Genomic DNA, 23,722 nt, shown 5'->3' with positions numbered 1-23,722 from the left:
AACTGTAAAATTGAAAAATATAGATTTAGCTTGTATCAGGTAAAAATGTGACATCAAAATTTCCATGTTTTAGTGATGACTGAAGTATTTTAAGTTTTTTGTTGGTGTTATCTTAGACTTTTTATAATGAAGTAGTTTTTCTGCGTCTAAAATACCTCTTCACTTGCAAATACAATCACTTTTTGTAATATTTCTTCATGCATATGAACTAAATGCTGATAAACACCAGAATATAATTTCCTCTGATTTGTCCCTACGTCTGTCTTGACATGAAGGTTGTGGCCAAATTTTCGAAATCTGTTACGGGAAGTGATAGGTTAGAGGGCAGTCTTTACCACTATGGAAGAGGATTACTTCATAGAGGTCCCTGCCAACAGCTGTCTTCCTCAGACCACTTAATTCCTGTAAGTTATCTGTTCACAAATTGGTGGCTGGAGAATGAAAAATGCACAGAAACTTGTGAAGGCATTTGAGCAGCGGGACCCAATGAGCACGAAAGCTCCTGCATTCGGGGGTGTACCAATAGAAATTAATTCAATTTTAAAGAACCCTTTGAACAAAAGATACTATTTTTTTTATGATTAAAAAACAAGTAGTTCTTTCAAGAAAATGTCTAGGCTCATTGGTGGAAAATCAAATCCAAATTTAGAATTGCTTCCTCAAGGATGATCCCTGAGGAAATTTAAATTTTGTTCCTTCCTACTAGAAATGACACCATTTCAGGTAGGATTCTAACCAGTTAGATAGTTTGAATAGTTTATGTGTATTATGGATTTCAAAACCCTACCACTTTGAGTTTTCAACTTTCAGAGACTATTCACCAAAGTGGTACTATAACTTTTTTAAAAATCCATCTTTTTTCTTTTTGGCAAGTAGTCTAGGTATTAGAGAGCTTTTGAAAAAATAGTACTATTTCTGGTTGTATCATTTCCTAGCTGTGTAATTTAATACCGCTGGATTACGTACCTCATCAAGAAATCAGGACAGTCTTTCTTACATGAACTCTGTGGTCTGTTGGCATCAGGCTATAGGAAATTTAACATCAGAATTGATGGACTCAAATCCAGGAATCCAAATTAGTTCATTTTGGAATTAATCTAGGTTAAATATTGATATATCATGTTTAAATTTCAAGTATATGAAAGATTTACTTTCCATTCCAATAAATACTTTCCAAAAACCAGAATTTAAATCGTTTTGTATATATTTCACGTCTTAAAGCCTAGAAGCTAATTTTTAGTAACATCAAAAATAGCAATTTTAATTTCTTTTAAAAATAGTTTTTCCCTTACTAAAATATCTGTTTAAAACATGACAGTATCCCTTCATATTAAAATTCTAATTTTCACATTCCTCTTATAAACAACTACATGTTACTTTGGAATCATTCGTTTCTTCCATGCTTTTTCCATAAAGATTGATAAGTCTTGGGTGTACTCTGTAAAGAATATAAGAATATGTATGATTATTTCATCAACCTATCATTCTGTTATTTTTCACACATAACCCCTATCGAATGTGGTGCACAATACCAAATAGAAATCTAATGCTAGCCAACGAGCATACATTCATGGCAGAGCTGCCATCTAGGAAAAAATGCAGGGCCTAATAAATCAGCAGCAGTAATTCCTGTAAAGCCCAGTCACCCACGCATGTAGAAAGCGCACACCTAGCAGGCTACTCAGGGAGCCCTGCACACTTCTTCTACCCACGGAGTCATAATGCTTATCAACAATAAGTTTGCCTGTTCCCAAGCCTGTTTGTAACCCATTGCTCTTGTTAATATGTAAAATTGTTCTTACGTAAAGTAATGCTTTGGAAAGACGATAAAAGCAAACTGCTGAACACAAAGTGTTACAGTATTTGTTGTGGGTAAAAGGAAATTTTAAACGACTGGGGGATTAAATTGTAACCATCTGCTATTCAGATGGCATCACAAGGTTTGAGATCTTAATCCATTTTTTAAAATTCAAAATGGAAATTGTAGACGTACATTATCTGTATAGTTTGTGAAGAATGGTAATTCAGAATGCCAACGTAGAGACTCATAACCAAAGAAAATGCTTTGGTTCTACATAACAATTAGTGAATAAATACAGTTACACGTCTTTATTTATTAAAATTGTACATGTGTCTTTTTATGCTTCCCTGACTTACGAATTTAAAACAATATTAGCCCAACTGCCTGTTTTGATAGTTATAAGGCAGCAACTTCCATTTATATGTCTATCAGACACAAAACTGATAGTACAAGATGGTGAAATAATTAGACTTACCTAACATGGACCTCTGATGCAACTTCCATTAAATCACCATCTACATTCCAAGGGAAACTGCTTCCTGTAGCAGTTTCATGTGGTACGTCTTCTTCCTCTGGATTGTGTCCACTGCTGTTACTCCTTGGGTGAACTTTTACTTCTTCAACAGTGTAAGTCTCAACAAATGGAAAATTAAACTAAAAAAAACAAAAAATAAATGCAAATAATCTTGGTACTTGCTTTATCCCTAACTGTAATGCAAACTAGGAAAGTTCACTGTGCTCTCATTTGCAAGTAAATATCAGTGTGCATGCTGATGTTTTCATAGCTTTGAAACCCTAATTAGTTCCAATTTCTTTGGAAGAAGGAGCCCCTTTTCTGCTTTCCTAGCTCATTTAGATCTAGCAGCTGGCAAACTTGTTTTATGACAAATAGTATATGTCTATGAAATTGTATACAATAATTTCCAATAAAAACTAAATCTTTAATATTGGTCTGTTGTTATAGAGAATTTATATAATCCACTGACTTGATTATTGTCAACTAGTTTAACTGATGTACAGCAAACTCTAGAATAAGTTTCACATTTGGAATTTAATTACGAAGAACTAAACTTATGAAGGTAAAAAGAGAAAGTCCATCCCATGTGATTTTGACAGGTATTTGCCTGTCTCATCCTCACTTTAAAGATGGACACAAGTGGCATGATAATTATGGTTGCTTACTGACCACTCTAGCATGGTACAAAGTCAGCTTCATATTTCAGTCTTTCTTGGTCATGCTACCCAAAGCAACCTACAGATTTAATGTGATCCTTATCAAACTACCCATGACATTCTTCACAGAAATAGAATAATCCTAAAATTCATATGGAACCATAAAAGACCCAGAATTGCCAAAGCAATCCTGAGGAAAAAGAACAAAGCAGGAGGCATAACCCTCCCAGACTTCAGACAATACTACAAAGCTACTACAAATACTACTACTAATCAAAACAGTGTGGTACCGGCACAAAAACAGACACATAGATCAATGGAACAGAATAGAGAGCCCAGAAATAAGCCCACACACCTATGGACAATTTAATCTTTGACAAAGGAGGGAAGAATATACAATGGGGAAAAGACAGTCTTTTCAGCAAGTGGTGTTGGGAAAATTGGACAGCCACATGAAAATCAATGAAGTTAGAACATTCCCTCACATCATAGACAAAAACGAACTCAAAATGGCTTAAAGACTTACATATAAGACATGACACCATAAAACCCCTAGAAGAGAATACAGGCAAAACATTCTCTGACATAAATCATACCAATGTTTTCTTAGATCAGTCTCCCAAGGCAATAGAAATAAAATCAAAATTAAACAAATGGGGCCTAATCACACTTATAAGCTTTTGCACAGCAAAGGAAACCATAATCAAAATTAAAAGACAACCTAAGGAATGGAAGAAAATATTTCCAAATGATATGACTGACAAGGGCTTAATTTCAAAAATATACAAAGAGCTCATACAATTTAATAACAACAACAACAAAAAAATCGAAAAGTGGGCAGAATATCTAAATAGACACTTCTCCAGAGAAGACATACAGATGGCCCATCGGCACATGAAAAGATGCTCATCATTCCTAATCATCAGAGAAATGCAAATCAAAACTACAATGAGGTGCCACCCCTCACTGGTCAGAATGGCCCTCATTAAAAAGTCTACAAATAACAAATGCTGGAGAGGGTGTGGAGAAAAGGGAGCCCTCCTACACTGTTGGTGGGAATGTAAATTGGTGCAGCCACTATGGAAAACAGTATGAAGGTTCCTCAAAAAACTAAAAATAGAGTTGCCATATGTTCCAGCAATCCCATTCCTGGGCATATACCCAGACAAAACCTTAATTCGAAAAGATACATGCACCCAGTGTTCAAAACAGCACTATTTATAGTAGCCAAGACATGGAAACAACCTAAATGCCCAACAACAGATGAAAGATAAAGAAGATGTGGTACATATATACAATGGACTATTACTCAGCCATAAAAAAGAATGAAATAATGCCATTTGCAGCAACATGGATGAACCTAGACATTATCATACTAAGTGAAGTAAGCCAGACAGAGAAAGACAAATACCATATGCTATCACTTATATGTGGAATCTAAAATACAACACAAATCAACTTACCTACAAAACAGAAACAGACTCACAGAGAACAGACTTGTGGTTCCCAAGGTGCGGGCAGGGGAGGGAAGGATTGGGAGTTTGGGATTAGCAGATGCCACCTATTATATATAGGATGGATAAACAACAAGGTCCTACTGTGTAGCATAGGGAACTATATTCAATATCCTGCAATAAACCATAATGGAAAAAAATATGAAAAATATTATATATATGTATAACTGAATCACTTTGCTGTAAGCAGAAATTAACACATTGTAAATCAACTATACTCCAGTAAAAAATTTTTTAAAAATTTAAATTTTTCTTACTTGCCTAAGGAAACTATAGTGAAAAAATATATATTCTCTGAAATAAGATAGCCAAGTAACTTTTTAGTAGAAATGCACAACTACTCATTTATTTCAGTTTTCAGATAAATGGCATGAGGTTTATCACAAATACATTATCTACATGTTTTTTTCCCTTCTTTCACATGTAAACCTCGATGAAGCACAGAATTTTAAAAGTTGCCGGAAAACTATTTTCCCCAAAACCCTTATTTTGCCAAATGTGGAAACATCAATGTCCAGCAGATCTTACACTTTATAGTGAATAATGCATGGGTTACATGGTGGATAACACTGGGTTACATGATGGCAACAGTTGTTCTATTTGAAGTACAGGGTTAGCAGGCCCCAAGCAACTCTCTGTTGGAAAAAGCAAGGCTCTCTCTAAAACTGCCTAATAGTCACTGCATTAGACTTCCCATTTCAGGTGTAAGGTTTGGGGCCACGCTTCACACTGCACTTGTAAAATGTTCTACATTTTTCATTCATTGTAAAAATAATGTGTTTTAGTTGTTTTTTAAAACATTTTTTAAAATTTTATTTATTCATTTGGTTGTGCCGGGTCTTAGTTGCGGCAGGCAGGCTCCTTAGCTGTGGCATGTGAATTCTCAGTTGCAGCATGCATGTGGGATCTAGTTCCCTGACCAGGGATCGAACCCGGCCCCCCTGCTTTGGGAGCACGGAGTCTTAACCACTGCGCCACCAGGGAAGTCCCAAAATAATGTGTTTTAAATGAGTCATTTAACCCATAACCCATTATGGGTTAAATTGTGTCCCCCGTAAAGATATCTAGAAGTCCTAACTCTTAGTACATGTGACTGTCACCTTATTTGGAAATAGGGTCTTTGCAAATGTAATCAAGATGAGGTCATTTGGGTGGCCCTAATCCAATATGACTGATGTCCTGGTTAAGAGAGGAGAATGCCATGTGAAGATAGACACTCAGGGAGAATGTCATGTGATGAAGGGGTCAGAGACTTGAGCCATGCAGCTAAAGCCAAGGAGTGTCAGGAACTGATGGCCATCACCAGTAAGTCTATTGTCTTACATCGTCAGTTTTCATGTGCACACTTCACAAAATGAAGCTCCATTCATCCATGCATGCACATTTATTACCTAGGAAGCCACAGACATTGTTAGATGGGACTTAGGGAAGCCAAGAGCGTGATATCACGTGTGAGGGTGTGTTTGGGGCATGAGGAAGGGAAGTTAATAATTAAAGTTGTGATATATATATAAGTGCCATGATGGTATAAGTACAGAGAAATGAGAAGAGGCAAACAGGCTCAGGATATTGGGTGAATTGCCCTCTTGAGCTGAGTCTTAACACAGAAGAATTAGCCTGAAGGTGAAGAGAAGCTCTGGAGAGAGGAAACCACGTTTGCAAGAATACAGAGATATGCCATGATCAAGCATAGTGTGATACTGATGGCAACACTGGTATTTTGGCATTTATTTTTCAGAGTATGTTAATGCCTATATTTGATTTTAAAACATAGACACAATATGGTGTTATGGGCTGAATTGTGTCCCCCCTCTCCCCAATTTATATGTTGAAGTCCTAACTCCCTGTACCTCAGAATGTAACCATATTTGGAGATTAGGTCTTTAAAAGGTGATTAAGTTAAATGAGTCTTTTAGGGTAGGCCCCAATCCAATATGACTGGTGTCCTTATAAAAGGAGGAAATTGGGACACACAGAGAGACCCCAGGAATGTGCATGCATAGAGAAAAGATCAAGTGAGGACACAGCCAGAAGGCAGCCATCTGTAAGCCAAGGAGACAGGTCTTGGGAGAAACCAAACCTACCCAGCCTGTGGTATTTGTTATGGCAGCCCGAGAAAACGAATTCAATGACCAAAGCACGAGAAATCTGGTGGAGGATGGCAAGAAGCGAGGCTGTGACACAGGCAAGGGCTAGAATACAAGGGGCCTTGTATTCCACACTGAGGAAATATGATGTCATCCTGATGACAATAACAAACACATTGAAGAATTAGGCAGGAGATAAATCAGATATGTATTTTAGAAAAATCCCTCTAGAATGCAGTGTGGAAGACCAGAGAAAAGAAAGATCAGAAGGAGGCTATTGGAAGCAAGAAGGGATTAAGGTTTGAATTAATTGGTGGACTGGTTGTGAGGAATGAGGGAGAGGGATCCAGAGTAACTCCAGGATGGGTAGAAAGTGGTACCATTGCCCTTTGTAGGGAAACACAGAAGGAGCACCATCAAGGAAGAGGGCGATAAGGTAAGTAGTGGACGTGCTGGACTCAAGATGCCTGTGAGTTTTATAACCTTCTCAGCACACAGGAAGGCACAGTGGTCCTGCAAATCAGAAAGGAAGAGAGAACCCTTGGTAGTGTGCAAAGTTCAGATAGTGGTTCAAGCAATGGGAAGCAGTGAGATCACCCAGGAAAAGGTATCATGAGAAGAAGGTTACAAACAAATCCCTGGGGAATAACAAGGGTTTTTAAACCCCCTAAACAAAAATGAGGGTCAAAGCAAACGTAGGAATGTTTTCAATATGAACAGAGGAAACAAAGGCCAGCTACAGGATGGAGTTGAAAAGACTTGAAGAGTAATTTTTACCTCTATCTATTTCACACAGAGATGGGAAACGCAAGATGCGTCACCTACAAATGATGGTTTTCAGTACATTCTACAATTGTTCAGATACGCGAACATTCAGTTCAACCTGGAAAGATGGCTCAGAGACCTAGACTGTTGCTCTCCTTAGGCTGAAGTGCCGCATTTCCCTTCCTGGATACCAGAACTGCTACTAATTGAGAGTGGATTATATAATCTTATATTTGTCTGGTCTTTATAATATTACATAATTTATATAAGTTTATATTTTTGAACATGTCACCATGAAGGAAAGAGACTACACATACACATGTATATGTGTATATGTATGTCTGTGATTTTTTAACAACTGTATCAGATTAACATTGCTTGAAAGCAGTCACCTTGGGAATCAATCCAATTATTCTTACTATATACTATTATGCAAAACAGTTTAGAATTTCTTTGCAAAATACTACAGAGCAGTAGCATGGACTTGAATTTTTGGAAAGAGCTGAGCCAATCAGTTAAGCCTAATGAAACACACACACACACACACACACACACACACACACGCAATAGTTTTTTTGTATCAAAAGCAAGATATGACTGGTTGAGTACCTGAGAAAAATGGTTATGTCTTGCATAACATGGTCTTCTTTTGAAAAAATTTACTTTCCTATAGATACAGAATTACATTCACTACTATGTCTTTGTCTTTATTTTTTATAGTAAGCATCTATTACTTTTAAAGTCAGAAGAAAGCTACTTTCGTAATGAAAAAAGGATGTCTACAAAAATTACCTAAGACATTTGCCCCTTAGGCAATTCCAAAAGAGAACTTCTGTAAGTAATCTGTGCAATTGTGCCTCCCTAAAATAAATATACAGCTTCTCAGGGTCAGTACCTTGGGGTTATTACTCCTTTAAGTTCTCATATGTATTTAATAGAAAAAGAATAGGAAAAATTTATACCAACATAATGGCACTCATTATTTCTTGGAATATAGAATTTTGAGAGCTTTTTATATATATTGTTATCTTGTTTCTATTTTCTGACTTACAGAAAAACCAATGAACATGTATTGCTTTGGATTAAGAAAAATAGTAAAGTTGCAAACAAAATTAGCAACACCTGAAAAGGCATACATTCCTTTAAAAATCAATAAATCACTATTTTCCCAAACACATAAAGTTATTAGTTAGTCTTACAACCTACCTTATATCAGCTTTTTTCCACTTTGTCTCCTTAGAGATTTATATTTAAAGAAAATAGGCCTGTATATAATTTTATGACATAATTTCCTAAACATTTCATTCAACTGGTTGCTCAATAAACATTGATCAAATAATGTAGTAGGCAGAGGAGAACTGAAACTTCATGAAGCCTGCCTGAGAAAGTTTAAAATTATAAAGAAGCAAAAATGACAGCCTTGCAGTGGCTACCTATGTAAGAAAGATACAGCTGCTGGTCACCGGCTGGATTTACTCTCCTTCCCCCATCTGTTCTCCCCCAACTACATCCAGGCACAATTTTATACCTGGAAGAAGGTATGAGACTGTAGGGTTTTACATGCATACTCTGTACTTCAAGATTCATAATTTCAGAAATTCACATATTTCTGGATCAGCTTCCTAATAACCGGCTCAGAATGTCTGCCCAAAGAATATGGCTTATAACAGTCATTGCTTCTCTTTAAAGCAAATCCCTTAAGAACGGAAATACAGTTTTATCTATCTCTACAAATACCACCACACATCCTAAGTTTAGAATAAAATAAATAACATCTATATAAAAGTAGTGTATTTTAAAATATATTTCTGCAAATCTATTTCAATCAATGTCAGTAGGCTGATCTTAAACAACAGGAAAATCCAAAGGTCATAACTTTAGAGGGAGTCTGCTGCCATAAAATCAAGAAGGCTAAAAATCTCAGATTTCACTACTCTTCATTCTGAAGAACAGCTGAGTATGTCATTGTATCCTTAATTTACTTCACATTTCAATGTAACACTACATTTTCTATTTTCTCTTTGCACACACACACATAAATGTGTATAACCACCAACCCACAATTCAAAAAGGCCAATCCGTATTAATACTGGTGGATACTTTTCAGAATTTGAAGAACAAATTGAAAAAAAAGAAAAGGTTAATGCATTCAGAAGAAAATAAAGCTTTCTTACAAGGCAGGACTCGGTGTCAACTCCGGCAGCATCTCTCTCCCCATGATTAATTGCCTTGCACACAGGTAATCTAAATGGTTTACTGTACCTGGTTTTTAACACTTGCATATCTTTTCAGGTGTTTTATAAATTCTGGTCGAGAAGCGTGTCGTGAAATTATAAGAGCCATGCTTCCATTATTTAATCTGAAATTAAATATTTGTATTTAACATTAAAATATTTATTAAGAGAGTACATCAGAAACTACTCTGTATCATTCCTCCTAACAAATAATGTTTACTAGAAGTTATAGGCAAGCTAGATAAATCACCATCACATTAAATTTACCTAAAATTATTAAATCATATCTTGCTGTGCTGTCTTTTAAACGAAACAGCCTTTCAAATTAGTTTTATTAAACAACTGACTGATTTCCTTCTCACCAAGCACTGACACCAAGCACTTCTTAAAAAATGAATCATCATGCATCCTATTCACATATCAAGACATAATTTGAAATCCAATGTACTTACTTAGGGATTCTAAGTGTGAAACCATGTATTTTTTTAAGGATGTGTTGTACGATAGTTAATAAATACAAATGGTCTAACAACTAGTTCAACACTTTTTAAGATCTAAAGTGTGATTTAAATATTTATTTATGGGCAGGTCTAAGTGACACAGGAAACCAAATAAATCAGAGGCTCTTGGATGGATGAACTGGAGTGAACAAATGCTACCACACATGCTCAGTTAAATGACTGAACATTTTAATCTTGCATAACTCTTCAGTTCAATATAAGAGGCTGCAAATTTAGAGGTGTGATTTAGTGCCAAAAAGCCACTCACAGATGCATCTAGCTTTAGAAGGCAGTTTGCAGAAATATGTGCAAATGACTTCTAGGCTCAGTTTCAGTGCAAATATAAAGTTATTCCAAGAATAACAATGACGACATAAAAAAGAGCTCTTTAAATCTTATGGAAGCTCAGGTTAGAGCTGTAAGGGACCTTGGAGATTACCCAGTCATTCACTCAGTTTACGTAGAAGGAAAAGAAGCCCCGAAGTTTAAGTGATTGGTTCAAAGACAGAGAAAAACAAAATAATCACTGGAACCAGAGCGCTTAATCCAGGGTCCACCATTCCTTTTACGCATTATGTCACCTCTTCCCAACTGGAAATAAACAGTACCAAAACATCAAAAAATCTAGAAACAATAAATGCTGGAGAGCATGTGGAGAAAAGGGAACACTCTTACACTGCTGGTGGGAATGTGAATTGGTACAGCCACTACGGAGAACAGTATGGAAGTTCCTTTAAAAACTATAAATAGAACTACCATATGACCCAGCAATCCCACTACTGGGCATATACCCTGAGAAAACCATAATTCAAAAAGAGTCATGTACCAAAATGTTCACTGCAGCTCTATTTACAATAGCCAGGACATGGAAGCAACGTAAGTGTCCATCGACAGATGAATGGATAAAGAAGATGTGGCACATATATACAATGGAATATTACTCAGCCATAAAAAGAAATGAAAATGAATTATTTGTAGTGAGGTGGATGGACCTAGAGTCTGTCATACACAGTGAAGTAAGTCAGAAAGAGAAAGACAAATACCGTATGCTAACACATATATATGGAATCTAAGAAAAAAAAATGTCATGAAGAGCCTAGGGGTAAGACAGGAATAAAGATGCAGACCTACTAGAGAATGGACTTGAGGATATGGGGAGGGGGAAGGGTAAGCTGTGACAAAGTGAGAGAGTGGCATGGACATATATACACTACCAAACGTAAGGTAGATAGCTAGTGGGAAGCAGCTGCATGGCACAGGGAGATCAGCTCGGTGCTTTGTGACCGCCTGGAGGGGTGGGATCGGGAGGGTGGGAGGGAGGGAGATGCAGGAGGGAAGAGATATGGGGATATATGTATATGTATATGTATAACTGATTCACTTTGTTATAAAGCAGAAACTAACACACCATTGTAAAGCAATTATACTCCAATAAAGACGTAAAAAAAAAAATAGTACCAAAACATTAGTGTTTTGTGCATTCTTGATTTTATTTAATTACTTAGTAAATTTACTGGTAAACATGAAAAGCATTTCACGTGTCTACGTTTCAATACTTACTAGTAATTGAAACACAAGCTATGTGCCTGGCACTGTTCTAAATATTTTCCATACATTAATTCATATAATCTTAGAAAAAATCGAATATAAAAAAATTAGTTCCTATCAGCAACTCACACTGAGGTATTTTGAAGTAAATTATACTTTCCTGTGAAAAAATAAATAAAGGTGGAAGTTGAAACTCCTTTGCAATTTCGCTGAATCATCCAGAAGCTAAATTTTTGAATACCTTGGTCAGCTGAGGCTCTGATGTAAAGGCCTTTTAAAAAATGGCATGTTTGCTTACAATCCACAGAAGACATCTCTAACTAATCATCCTCCTCTGAAAAATTCATCAATGCAGATGGAACCTGGAGAGTAAGCAGTGGAATTCCAGGCCAGCTGGAAAATGACTGGAGCAGCTTGGAAGGAGGCATGAATCTACTGCTCCCAGGAGAGCAGGACTACTTCCCACGAAGGTCCTCGAGCAAACACGAGAGTCAGAGATGGCGTAGGGCTAGAGCAGCATTGTGTCGAGTCCTGGAGAATGTAGCTCTAGTCAGCCAGCCAGATCTTCACTTTTCATGGAGGAAACTACACTAGGGAGATGCACAGCTATCTAGGGTTTCTGAGGGTATGGGGAGGAAACAATCAGCCTCAATTTCTAAACCACACAAGCTCCAGCACTAGAGATAATTAATGAGACTCTGACATCTGATTTTTAAAATAGTTTCTCGGGCTTCCCTGGTGGCGCAGTGGTTGAGAGTCTGCCTGCCGATGCAGGGGACACAGGTTCGTGCCCCGGTCCGGGAAGATCCCACATGCTGCAGAGCAGCTGGGCCCGTGAGCCATGGCCGCTGAGCCTGCGCGTCCGGAGCCTGTGCTCCGCAACGGGAGAGGTCACAACAGTGAGAGGCCACGTACCGCAAAAAAAAAAAAAAAAAAAAAAGTTTCTCTTCTTCTCTAACTTTGGATATTTCCCTCTTTCTTACCTTCCTATCAATTGCCAAGGAAAACATTTTAAATCAATCTCTTTACCAACTGTTAATCCTTCAGATTAAATATTTTGCAGGGAAGTTGAAACTAATCATTAAAATGATGTTATGAATTGCCAAAGTACATACATAAGTCTTTCATTCCACTTCTGGGGAAAATCTAGCGGTGACGACATTACACAACATTCATCACCTTTTTTCTATGCTCTACAGAAACGCAAGAGAAATATATTTTCAGACCAATGATGGACAACTACATGAAAAGGATGTGCAAGAGATGGAACAGCTATAGCTTGTGGATAAAATGATACATAAAATGTCTCATGAAAATGTGGGCAGTAGATTCCGATGTACCACAATTCACACTAAATATAACTAAAATGTTTCCTTTGACTAAAAGTATCATACACACATACATGCTATTCCTGCTACGGTTGTATACATCTGCACTAAAATCGAAAGGCAGAGGGGTGCATAAGGAATACCAGAATTAAATATAATATTCTCAATGACTGGTAAATAAATAAATAAAGCAAAGTAGACATAAAATAACACAATAAGATCATGTCAATAAAACCCAAGGAATATTATTTTAGCCTCAGTGATATTAAAAAATCAGAGTAAATTATCATTTTTCCAGCATAACAGTTACTCTCAGCCTACTCTGAAGACAAATCCCTTAAAATCAACTCAGAAATGACCTCTTGATAATATTCTAGTTAGCCAAGAGTTAGCAGGGTATTCTGAAAGATAAATGTGGTTTATAGAAAAGTTTCAATGGGGCTTCCCTGGTGGCACAGTGGTTAAGAATCCGCCTATCGATGCAGGGGACACAGGTTCGAGCCCTGGCCCGGGAAGATCCCACATGCTGCTGCAGAGCAACTAAGCCCGTGCACCCCAACTACTGAGACTGCACTCTAGAGCCCACGAGCCACAACTGCTGAAGCCTGCGTACAAGAGAAGCCACCACAATGAGAAGCCCGCCCACCCCAACAAAGAGTAGCCCCCGCTCACCGCAACTAGACAAAGCCCGCACGCAGCAACAAAGACCCAACTCAGCCAAAAATAAATAAATGAATGAATGAAAAGTATCAATGATTCAATAAAAACGCTTACTAACCTGGTATTAGGTGCCAAGCCTCTAGGTGCCACTGAACACAGGCATGGAATTGCCATAATGCTGACATTCAAGAACTGACCCTGGATCATTTGCCACTGATCATTACAGTCTAAAGGTAATGGAAGGGATTGGTTACTTTCCCCCACCAGATCAAAATGTCAATAGAGCCCTGCTCAGTTCTCAAGGAGGTAACTTCATACTCACCAGATTTCAGAGATCCCTGTGCCCTCCTAAAAGTAAGAAAACAAGACAAAGAAACATCACATCACACACGAAAAAATAGCATCTATTAAACATGAGATGATTAGAGAACCCAACATTATATATATGATTCAGCAGTAAGTAAAAATATGTGAACAATTCTGTCACTGCATTAGTTGTTGATTCATTGATTCATCAGTAACAATGATTTTCAAAATTTCTTTTAAGACTAGAGCACTTCCTTTGTGTGGCTTTGAGTAATATTTTTGTTCCACATTAGAAATTCTCATGAGGGCAGAAACTATGGATTTTGTTTGTTTGTTTGTTTGTAGGCATATTTTATCCAAGGTGTCTGGCATACAGCAGGTACTTTAATAAATAGATATTGAATGGACAGATGGATGGATGGATGGAGTGAATAGTTGTTTCTGAAGACAGATGCCAAACTACGTGGCCTAATAGAATCTGTAGGACCCCATGATTCTATATTCTTCACTAATACGATAGAAGAACAACCAAAGATCAGAAGTCTAATAAACTGTTTATATTAAACAGTTTTATGCTTCAAAGAAAGATACAGACTCCTGTATTACTTTGAGCTGTTCACTTACCTTTCTCCTAAATCCTGAGGGTCGTTAACTGGTAAAAATGATATTTCACATTCCTCTGGCCTAAAATATAATGAAATTTGTTATTAGCACTCATTGACTCTGGGATATGAAATTTGGGGGTTAAGAAAAAAAGACTTACTTAAGTTTTGCCAGTGCCTTAATGACAGCAAAATCCATACGTTGGTTAGGGGACATCCATCGATGTTTTTCTGCCAGAGCCAAAGCTCTTCCACCAAAGCCAAACATAGCTGAGAACCCAAAGCGAAGAAACTTGCCAGTGGTGCTGAAGGTGCAGACATCGACCGGTTGTATGTGCCCTTGAATGTTATATTGAGTATTAGTCAGCAAGTAAGTAGAGCCAGGTGTCAAAATGGCAAACATAGGAGAGCATAGTTATCTACTCAGAGAAGAAGAAAATGTCAGGCTACTTTATACCATAATATCCTATTTTCTCTTCCACTCTCACTACCTACAATTACTGCAATTGCCATTTATAACTTTTTTTTTTTTTTTTTTTTTTTTTGCGGTACGCGGGCCTCTCACTGTTGTGGCCTCTCCTGTTGCGGAGCACAGGCTCCGGACGCGCAGACTCAGCGGCCATGGCTCACGGGCCCAGCCGCTCCGCGGCATGTGGGATCTTCCCGGACCTGGGCAGGAACCCGCGTCCCCTGCATCGGCAGGCGGACTCTCAACCACTGCGCCACCAGGGAAGCCCCATTTATAACGTTTTCAGGTACCAAGGGAAGAGACACAAAGTGGTAAATGTTGCAGCTTACTGCTATTTTAAACAAAGCATGGCTGAGGAAGTGAAGTTGAAGTACATGTGCAGAGTAAACTCAGATTTAACAGATTTGCATTTGTTAGAGCTTACATGCTTTACATCAGTTGAGATAATAAAAGGTCTAGTGGAAGTACACTGGCTAAAAGTTTTTTTCTTGTGCTTTTTTTTTCTTTTAATAACTAGTCCTAGAGTTTTGGTAGTCAAACAACAGTACCTGATATATTTCATCAGTATGCATGGATTTTCTTGACCTGGTTATCAAATTGTGATCGTGAACATTATTCTATTATTTTCTATCAAGATTATAGTAAAACTTCACTTACTACTCTTTAGAGCACCTGTATTCTGAAAAAATCAGCAGTCAAAATAGTGAAGCTTTGCCTAACTGACTTTTGGTTTTTAGTCAGACATTTCCCTGCTTTGAGAGATAAAGAATCTGTCTTAGACAAGCCTGAAGGATATAAAATAGACTTCCTTATATAAATAGAAACTTCCTTATAAAACATAAACTTCTTTGGAAGAATTCTTACCCATTATAATGTGCAAAGTTGCAGTTACCACATGAGAAATTCCATGAAGAGAATGTGCCAATACATTAGTAGATCCTGCCAAATCAAATTTAAAACATGTATGATCAGTATAGCAAACATTTTAAATTAACCATTTGCTCCTACTTTATAGAGATGTCACTATGTAATGTTCAAATGAAAAATTAAGTGGAAGTGTATAAGTTTTTGTTCACATCATAGATGCACACTGAATGGCTACTCAATTATTATTTAATCTTTAAATAACTTAAAAATTAGGAAACAAGTTATAGTATCTACTTGCTCACAGCATCTTCCATCATGAATGTCTGTTTTCTACCTGCAAAAGTGCTAGTTATATCAAAATCTGCTCCATTCAACTTTAATAAACGGGCTTCTTTACCAAAATGCGCACCAACAGCAGAAGGATGGCTCTGGAAAGCAGACAAATGCATAAACACAAAAAAGCCAAATAATAACTAAGAAAAAAGTATAAAATCACTATAAAGTACAAAAGATATGCTTTAAATACATTTTAAAGCTCTCAACCAAATGGAGATCCCTTCTATTATCTGAAAAATGGTACACCAGATGAAGAAAACTCTTCATCCCATGGTATTTGCCATAGTTTGAGAATCTGTATTGAGACATTATAGGTTTCTGTTTTCCATAATCACTAAGATTATTTAAGATCCACATGAATTTTTCCCACCAGCCTACAAAGAGAAAGAGCTTTCTCAAGTCAGGCCCCTGTAACATTTGTGTGTGTCTGAGATCTTCGGGTAAAGGCCTGGTTTCGAAGGGGAAAATACCAGCTAGCCACTGCCATTCCCAGGAGGTAAAAAGCATTTAAAATTAAGAAGCTACATTTTTCTTGATTTAAGTCCAGTAACAGCCAAGAACTGTGAAAGCATGGATGTACTGTGTACAATCGCTATCAATGCAAAGGCTAGCTAATCAGGACCTTTCCTGTGTGGTCATATGTAATCCCTTCGGTTTGTGTCACTTTGAACAGATGTATTATGCTTGGGCTGCTCATCTGGAGAAGCTGAGTCAATGAAGCCATTATCAAGCAAGACTGTCATTAAAACAATAGTCATCCTGAGGTACCTATCTAAGCATTCATGATTTCCAGACCTCTAGTGAAACCAATGCAAAGAAATGTCCCCCTTAACCAATTGGTAAACTGGTTTTAACTGATTCATCAAACAGTAGTTTATGTTCTGACCCTTGTTACTCAGAATATGTCCCACAGCCCAGCAGCAATGGCCACACCTCCGTGTTTATTACACTCTTGACTCTCAGGCCCCACTCCAGACCTAAGGAGGCATAGTCTGCATTTTATAAGATCCTCAGGTTATGCATATGGAGAGGCCCTCCTCCAGAACATATGGTTCGAGGATCAGCAGCATCAACATTACTTGCGAGCTTGTTAAAAAGGGAAATTTCTGGGGCTTCCCTGGTGGCGCAGTGGTTGAGAGTCTGCCTGCCGATGCAGGGGACATGGGTTCGTGCCCCGGTCCGGGAAGATCCCACATGTCGCGGAGCGGCTGGGCCCGTGAGCCACGGCCGCTGAGCCTGCGCGTCCGGAGCCTGTGCTCCACAGCGGGAGAGGCCACAACAGTGAGAGGCCCGCGTACCGCAAAAAAAAAAAAAAAAAAAACGGGAAATTTCTGGGTTCCACCTCCAACCAATGGAAAGGGAGTAGCTGGGAGTGGGGCCCCCGTGCCCATGTCTTAGCAAGTTCTCCAGGTGATTTGTATGCACCCTAAGGTCTGAGAAAAAGTGATCCAGAAACCGGTTCCTCAGTGGATCTTTACCAGGAGTCAATTACCTAGGTTCTTCCGATTATTCTTTGACCCTCTACAGCCTGCCCTTTGGCTGTCTAATACTAATTAACTTGGAATGGGCGGGGGAAAAAAGCAAAAACAAATCAATTTTGCTTCCCAATCGGATTTATGGTAAAGGTTTTGGAGGAGGCCGCATAATTAGAGTGAGATATTTAAGATTATCCATGGATTACAGTACTCCATGAAACACATTTCCTCCATTACCATGGTTAATTAAGAGTAGACCATAAAAGCATTCCTCTAGAAAGACTATTAAAAAACAAAATGTAATGTTGTCATGTGCAATAGAGAATGACACATATCATGGCTCAAGAAAATAAAGACCATTCATTCCCTGTGAGTTTGAAGTACGCTAAGTATGCCAAAGTACAAATCCTCTTAGAATGCTAGACATTGCTTTTTTATTTCTATGTCTTCTCAGGCTTTGCAACTTTGCCACTTTTCTTTAATTCCACTGAACTTGGCAGTGATGACAGACATGACCAGAAATCAGAAAATCATCTCAGTCATCTTCTACTCTGCTTGACCTGTACCTTAATCCTTAAGAACGTTTTTAACACTCTGAATTTAAAAGGAAAGTTCATGAAGAAAGTAGATGTAAAATTATAAAACTATAGATTGCTCCATATTTTTGTTTGAATAATCTAAAAGAGTACAATTTCCAGAAACAAAATGGGATGCAACCAAAAAGATATCTACATGCCAAAAGAACATGCTGCTCACATAAATAAAAACTATGTAATTTTAGCATTCTCACAAAAGCTATAAATGTTCTACCTCAAGGTAAACATTTTAATTAGCCTGAAAAGTTATTTTTCTTAACACTACCAGCAACTCTGCTCACCACTGCCACCCCAAACCTGCTAAAATGTGCCACATCCAATGAGTAAGGACAGAAGTAGCAGCTCATGTAAAGCATGACTGGTAGAAGAACCAGGCAGAAACTACAGAGGCAAGAAGAAAAAAAAATTGTCCTTGGAAGTGCAAGCACTTCTGCAGAACAATTAACTTAATTAACCAGACATCATGAATATTCATAAGGCCATTAATGTCTCCCACATCCAAACAGATAAATGTGATGTAATGACTTCCTAGTCAAGCATATCTAAAATTCTCATGAAAACTGCACCTACACTTGGTTCTTTGCCTGAAATATCACAGAAATTAACAGTCCCTTGGCAATATTTTATTCTCCTCAAATTAATTGGAAAGCATGAATTTATTTATGTGAATGCTATAGAAATATATGGTTCCCAGTCATCAGTATGTGGATTGAGCCTTGTTTTACAACAACTGGATTGCTTTTTTATTTTTATGTCCTCTCTGGCTTTTTTCCCTATCCTCCCCCTCATCCCCTTAATCGGAATCTCTCTGTATAGTTCCTTAGCACCAGTTCCCATAGCAACAAACACCGTTGCTAATGGCCAGCAGTTCAAATACAGGCTTCCCCACATCTGATCCATCTGAGTCTGACCATAATTCAGCGGCTTAGTCTGTTGGCTCAGTGGAGTAATTTACTAAACACTCTCCCTCTGGGTGTCTCTCTCCAGGAGGCAAATGGCTTCAAAGGCAGACTCTCTTCTGCGTTAGCTTAGAAACTTCCTGCCTAGCTCGTGTTCCCATTCATTATCAAAGCCCTGACCAGACATAGAGTCCTCATATTAAATACATCCTGCACATGACTTCCTCCTCCTATTAGATGGAATCCACAAGCTAGAACTCTATACAACCACTAAAGTTTTGGCAACAGGCTGTATCTTCTAAACAAAAAGTGTTCCAATGGCATTTCTACATATCCACTGTATCTAAAAAATGCTTTCAAAATCAGAAATATGCTTAAAAAGTATAATGATAATAAAACTCAATGCTGTTCCTTTATAACATCTGAGTTACATATTAAAAATGTAAGCATAACCACCAGTTTTTCTAGCTAGCTATTCACTTTATGTCAAATGAAGATCCATGGGGACACCCATCTTTCCACTTTTGATGCAGAGCAGTGAATGAGTGACTTCGGGGGTGTAAGTACTAAGGAAGAGAAACAGTGACCTAAGCACATCCACTCTGTACAGAAGGAAATGTTGGGAAATTTCCACCATTACAGACGGCACTTCTAAAGTGACACAGAAAGGTCAAAGTGCAGCCCAAATGCATCGTTTTGAGTTGATGCATTTTGTTCTCTTCTACCTAAGGGGGTCTTTCTCACAGATTTTTCTTAACAGGTTTTTACAATCATCAGGATATATCCCAATATCCCTCTCCTTTTAAATTCTTATTTTTATGAAAGACTTTTTTCTCTAGAAGGGCATTGGTGTGTCTTTGGCTCTTTGTCAATTAACAATACTAAATATACTGAAATTCCTACTAAATGACTCTGGTCATCAAATGGATAGAACGTTGCTTTTTTTTCAACCATGTGTAACCATGTGTCTTCTATTTTCATAGGAAAGAATACAGCTGACCCTTGAACACAGGTTTAAACTGAGTGGGTCCACTTAGACATGGATATTTTTCAGTTGTAATTACTACAGTACTTCATGGTCCCCGGATGGTTGAATTCGAGGATGCAGAGGAAAGGAGGGCCAACTGTAAATTGTTCAAGGGTCAACTGTAATTGTTTCCGCTTTTCTTGTAGAGATAATAACATGTGATGTTCTAAAGTGAAAAAAAAAGTCACTTTCCTTCACTACTGTTTATTTCAATAATAATTTGAGAGGAGGGACTCATATAATAAACCTGCAAAAGATACTTTTGTCTTCTCTGGATCCCAGTGTTGCTCTGGCTGCTCTCCCTGGCTCTGACCTCCACTTCCTCTTCCTCCCTTCCCCTAATCAGGAATCTTCCTAGAACAGGCTCCCAGCAGGTTGCTCCCTTGCTCTAAACCTCCCATTGTTCCCTACTGATCATCAACTGCAATTCAGATCCCTTCCTGTGGCATCCAGGAGCCACCATGATGTGGACCTGTTTTGACACCAGTACTACGAAACAAATGGCCTGTTTTCTATTCCTCAGCATTCCTGGATTTTGCCTTGCCATTTATTATTTTTGTAGCCAAGAAAATAACTCATTCCCATCTTTCAGGCCAGAAAAAAAATTGTCATACCTATTTTTAGGTGCAATTCAAGTGTTACTTGCTCTGTAATGTCTTCTTTCCATTTATTCACTTAGACTTTATCGAGTGTTCACTGTATCACATTCTGTTCTAGCTGCTGGAGGTACAGCAGTCAGGATGAATCCTTTTGGCATATTCAAGCTTATCTGTTTACACTTCAACTACGGGAATTGAGTTACCACATTTTACCCCCCCCCCCAAGAAATTATAAACAGCTTGACTGGAATGGCCCTGTTTCAAAATTTCACATCTGGGACTGTGTGATCATTAGACCTTTATGTGGGAAGGTAGAATAACGGTCCCATTTATTGTTTGCTTAACTATGTATTAAACCCTGCACGTATACTATCTAATTTAATACTATAATAACCTTGTAATAAAGTGAGTGTCATGTGTGTTATCTCTCTTTTATGAATTAGAAAAATAAGGCTCAAAGAAATTAAATAACTTGGCCAGTCTCACATGTGCTAGTGGAGATGCCAAGCGTGGGTCTTTCAAACTCAAAGTCTGCGCGTTTAACTCTGTGTGACACTGCCTAGGTTAGGAAGTAAACCAGGGGAAGATAGGCGAGGGGTTCCATTTGGCAAATCCATGGCCCCTCCCTTGCCTGCTGGTATCACACCAAGTGGAAGCTGGGCTCGGACAGGAGTCAGGATGCTGTCTGTTTCCACCCCGGCGTTCTTCTGGGCACTAAGAAGCAAAGCATGGGCTACTTCACTGGCAGATCCATCTCCACCAACACAGACCACACTAGAAAAGAAGAAATTAAGTCAAAGAATGAACAACATCAAAACAATTGGTGATAATTCGTGAAATTTTGACTTTAAAATATTGGGTTGGCCAAAAAGTTTTCGTAACACCTTATGGAAAAACCCGAACGAACTTTTTGGCCAACCCAATATTAATTTTATATATTCTGTGTGTGTGATTACTCACACCTTCAAACACTTCAACATGTGTCAATGGATAAGAAGACATTAGCACTGCTCTGATAAAGTTTACTTCACAAATATCATACCTAGATGATACCCCGTAGGCAAAATATTTTTAAATGGGTTAAGAGGCATTAAACACTTGAACATGTTAATTCACATCTGACCTGAATTTTCCTCTGTTAATATCCCAAAGCATATTATCCTCATCTTGTTTATGTTAATAATAGTCGTTGCAATTCATTTAACTAACACAAGCCAAAGTCATAAACTCCTGCTCATTTTCAATATAGCTCTGAAAAGACAGACAGCAATAAAAACCATGTAAAATATGAGGCTTTAATTTAAGGAACTGCTAATTATCATTAGTATGTAAATGTTAATTGCAAACCTGAACTAGTTTTCATCTCCTGGACATTACTGCGATATGGCACTTTTAAAATTAGTGTTACTACCCTTTGACCCTAGTCAGTCATACTAATATTTTTTTTAAAACCTCACCATATGTACACTACAGGAGTGATGGGGTGGGAATCCATGAAAGTCATTCAAGGTATCAGAAGTTTTGTCATAATCATTCGTGTTTAAAAGATGCAAAATAGGGGCTTCCCTGGTGGCGCAGTGGTTGAGAGTCCGCCTGCCGATGCAGGGGACACGGGTTCGTGCCCTGGTCCGGGAAGATCCCACATGCCGCGGAGCGGCTGGGCCCGTGAGCCATGGCCGCTGAGTCTGCGCGTCCGGAGCCTGTGCTCCGCAACAGGAGAGGCCACAACAGTGAGAGGCCCACGTACCGCAAAAAAAATAAAAAATAAAAGATGCAAAATAATCTTAAGTATCAAAATCACATCAATTTACCCAAAAGGAAAAGATTTTGTGTTACTGAGAGCAGGTGTCACACCCCAAGGCCTCCAAGGCCCAGCAGGAGCAGAAGAGTCTGCTCAGTCTAAAGAACAGGCAGCTTCTCAGCACCAGCCCACTCCCGTCATCCAGGAGGTAGGCTTTAGAGGACCACATCTTCTGATTTCTCTAGGGAAGCCACAGGTCCTGATTTTGGGGACAGTCTCCTAACTTACAAACACTCACAACTAGCATTCAATATATTTAAAAATTGTATGTGCCAAACAAAACAGCCTGTGGGCCATAATCAGCAGGGGGTCCTGGTTCCCTAAGTTTAGGAAGCTCCAGAAGTTGGTGAATCCAGAGGCTGAGAATACTTTTTGCATCAACCCCTTCTACCTCTCAGCCTTCCAGCCCCGGCACCTAGGTGGGGTTCAGCACTAGGGCTGCACATAGCCTGGGCGATCCAGGTCCATCCTAATTAGAAGAAACTCCAGGATATGAGATACGACCCAGGTCATTTTTGGCTGGGGGTATTATTTTGTCTGAACTGATTCCAGGGGCCATCAGTGTGGTCACTGATTCAGAGAAGAGTGATTATACCTGCTGAGGACCAACTTCACATCAGGTAATACATTGGCTCTTTTCTGTTAAATTCCCAGAATTCTGTAAAGTAAGCGTTAGCCTCATCCTTATATATGGGGAAGCCAAGGTTTCATTTGAACCTTATCTGTATGATTTCAAAAACCTCTATGAGCAGATTTCCAAACGTTCTGTGAACTTAATTATAACTTTCAGTTCCATGCCTGTCTACCAACCGAGGTGTATGTGGCCTAAAAGGGACCCGTAAAGTCTTCCAACACAGCATCTAACTTAGAACAAAGAACTTGCCTCTTCCATATAGTATGTCAACACTTGAACCCTGGAATCGTGCATCCAGTTACAGCACATGTTAACTCATTGCTAGAGTTAGTAGAAATGGCCTTTCTATGAACATGCTCTGCTACAAAAACCTTTGCAATTTTGTCATAACACATTCTGGGGCTTCCCTGGTGGCGCAGTGGTTGAGAGTCTGCCTTCCAATGCAAGGGACACGGGTTGGAGCCCTGGTCTGGGAAGATCCCACATGCCGCGGAGCAGCTG

The 23,722-nt window shown here is 38.5% G+C and overlaps 1 protein-coding gene across 3 annotated transcripts in view; it reads right to left on the bottom strand.

Annotated features, from left to right (window-relative positions):
* Positions 1–1,356: 1,356 nt before the first annotated feature.
* CERKL (CERK like autophagy regulator) overlaps positions 1,357–23,722 on the bottom strand; it is a gene marked incomplete at both ends in the record, with an annotated part of 150,019 nt that continues 127,653 nt past the window's right edge. For 2 of the 3 annotated variants that reach the window (XM_082658522.1, XM_082658523.1), the window contains 8 exons: positions 1,357–1,438; positions 2,277–2,455; positions 9,603–9,699; positions 13,729–13,837; positions 13,933–13,958; positions 14,541–14,600; positions 14,680–14,857; positions 15,852–15,926. In XM_082658522.1, the coding sequence (XP_082514648.1) occupies positions 1,357–1,438; positions 2,277–2,455; positions 9,603–9,699; positions 13,729–13,837; positions 13,933–13,958; positions 14,541–14,600; positions 14,680–14,857; positions 15,852–15,926 (806 nt within the window). Of the gene's footprint in view, positions 1,439–2,276; positions 2,456–9,602; positions 9,700–13,728; positions 13,838–13,932; positions 13,959–14,540; positions 14,601–14,679; positions 14,858–15,851; positions 15,927–21,417; positions 21,561–23,722 lie in introns of all 3 variants that reach the window. The other variant, XM_082658521.1, reaches the window with a different exon arrangement.

This window comes from Grampus griseus (genome assembly GCF_964374135.1).
Source record: "Grampus griseus genome assembly, chromosome: 7".
Taxonomy (NCBI): domain Eukaryota; kingdom Metazoa; phylum Chordata; class Mammalia; order Artiodactyla; family Delphinidae; genus Grampus; species Grampus griseus.
Note: the sequence above shows the minus strand (reverse complement) of the source record. Positions and strands in the feature narration are given on the sequence as shown.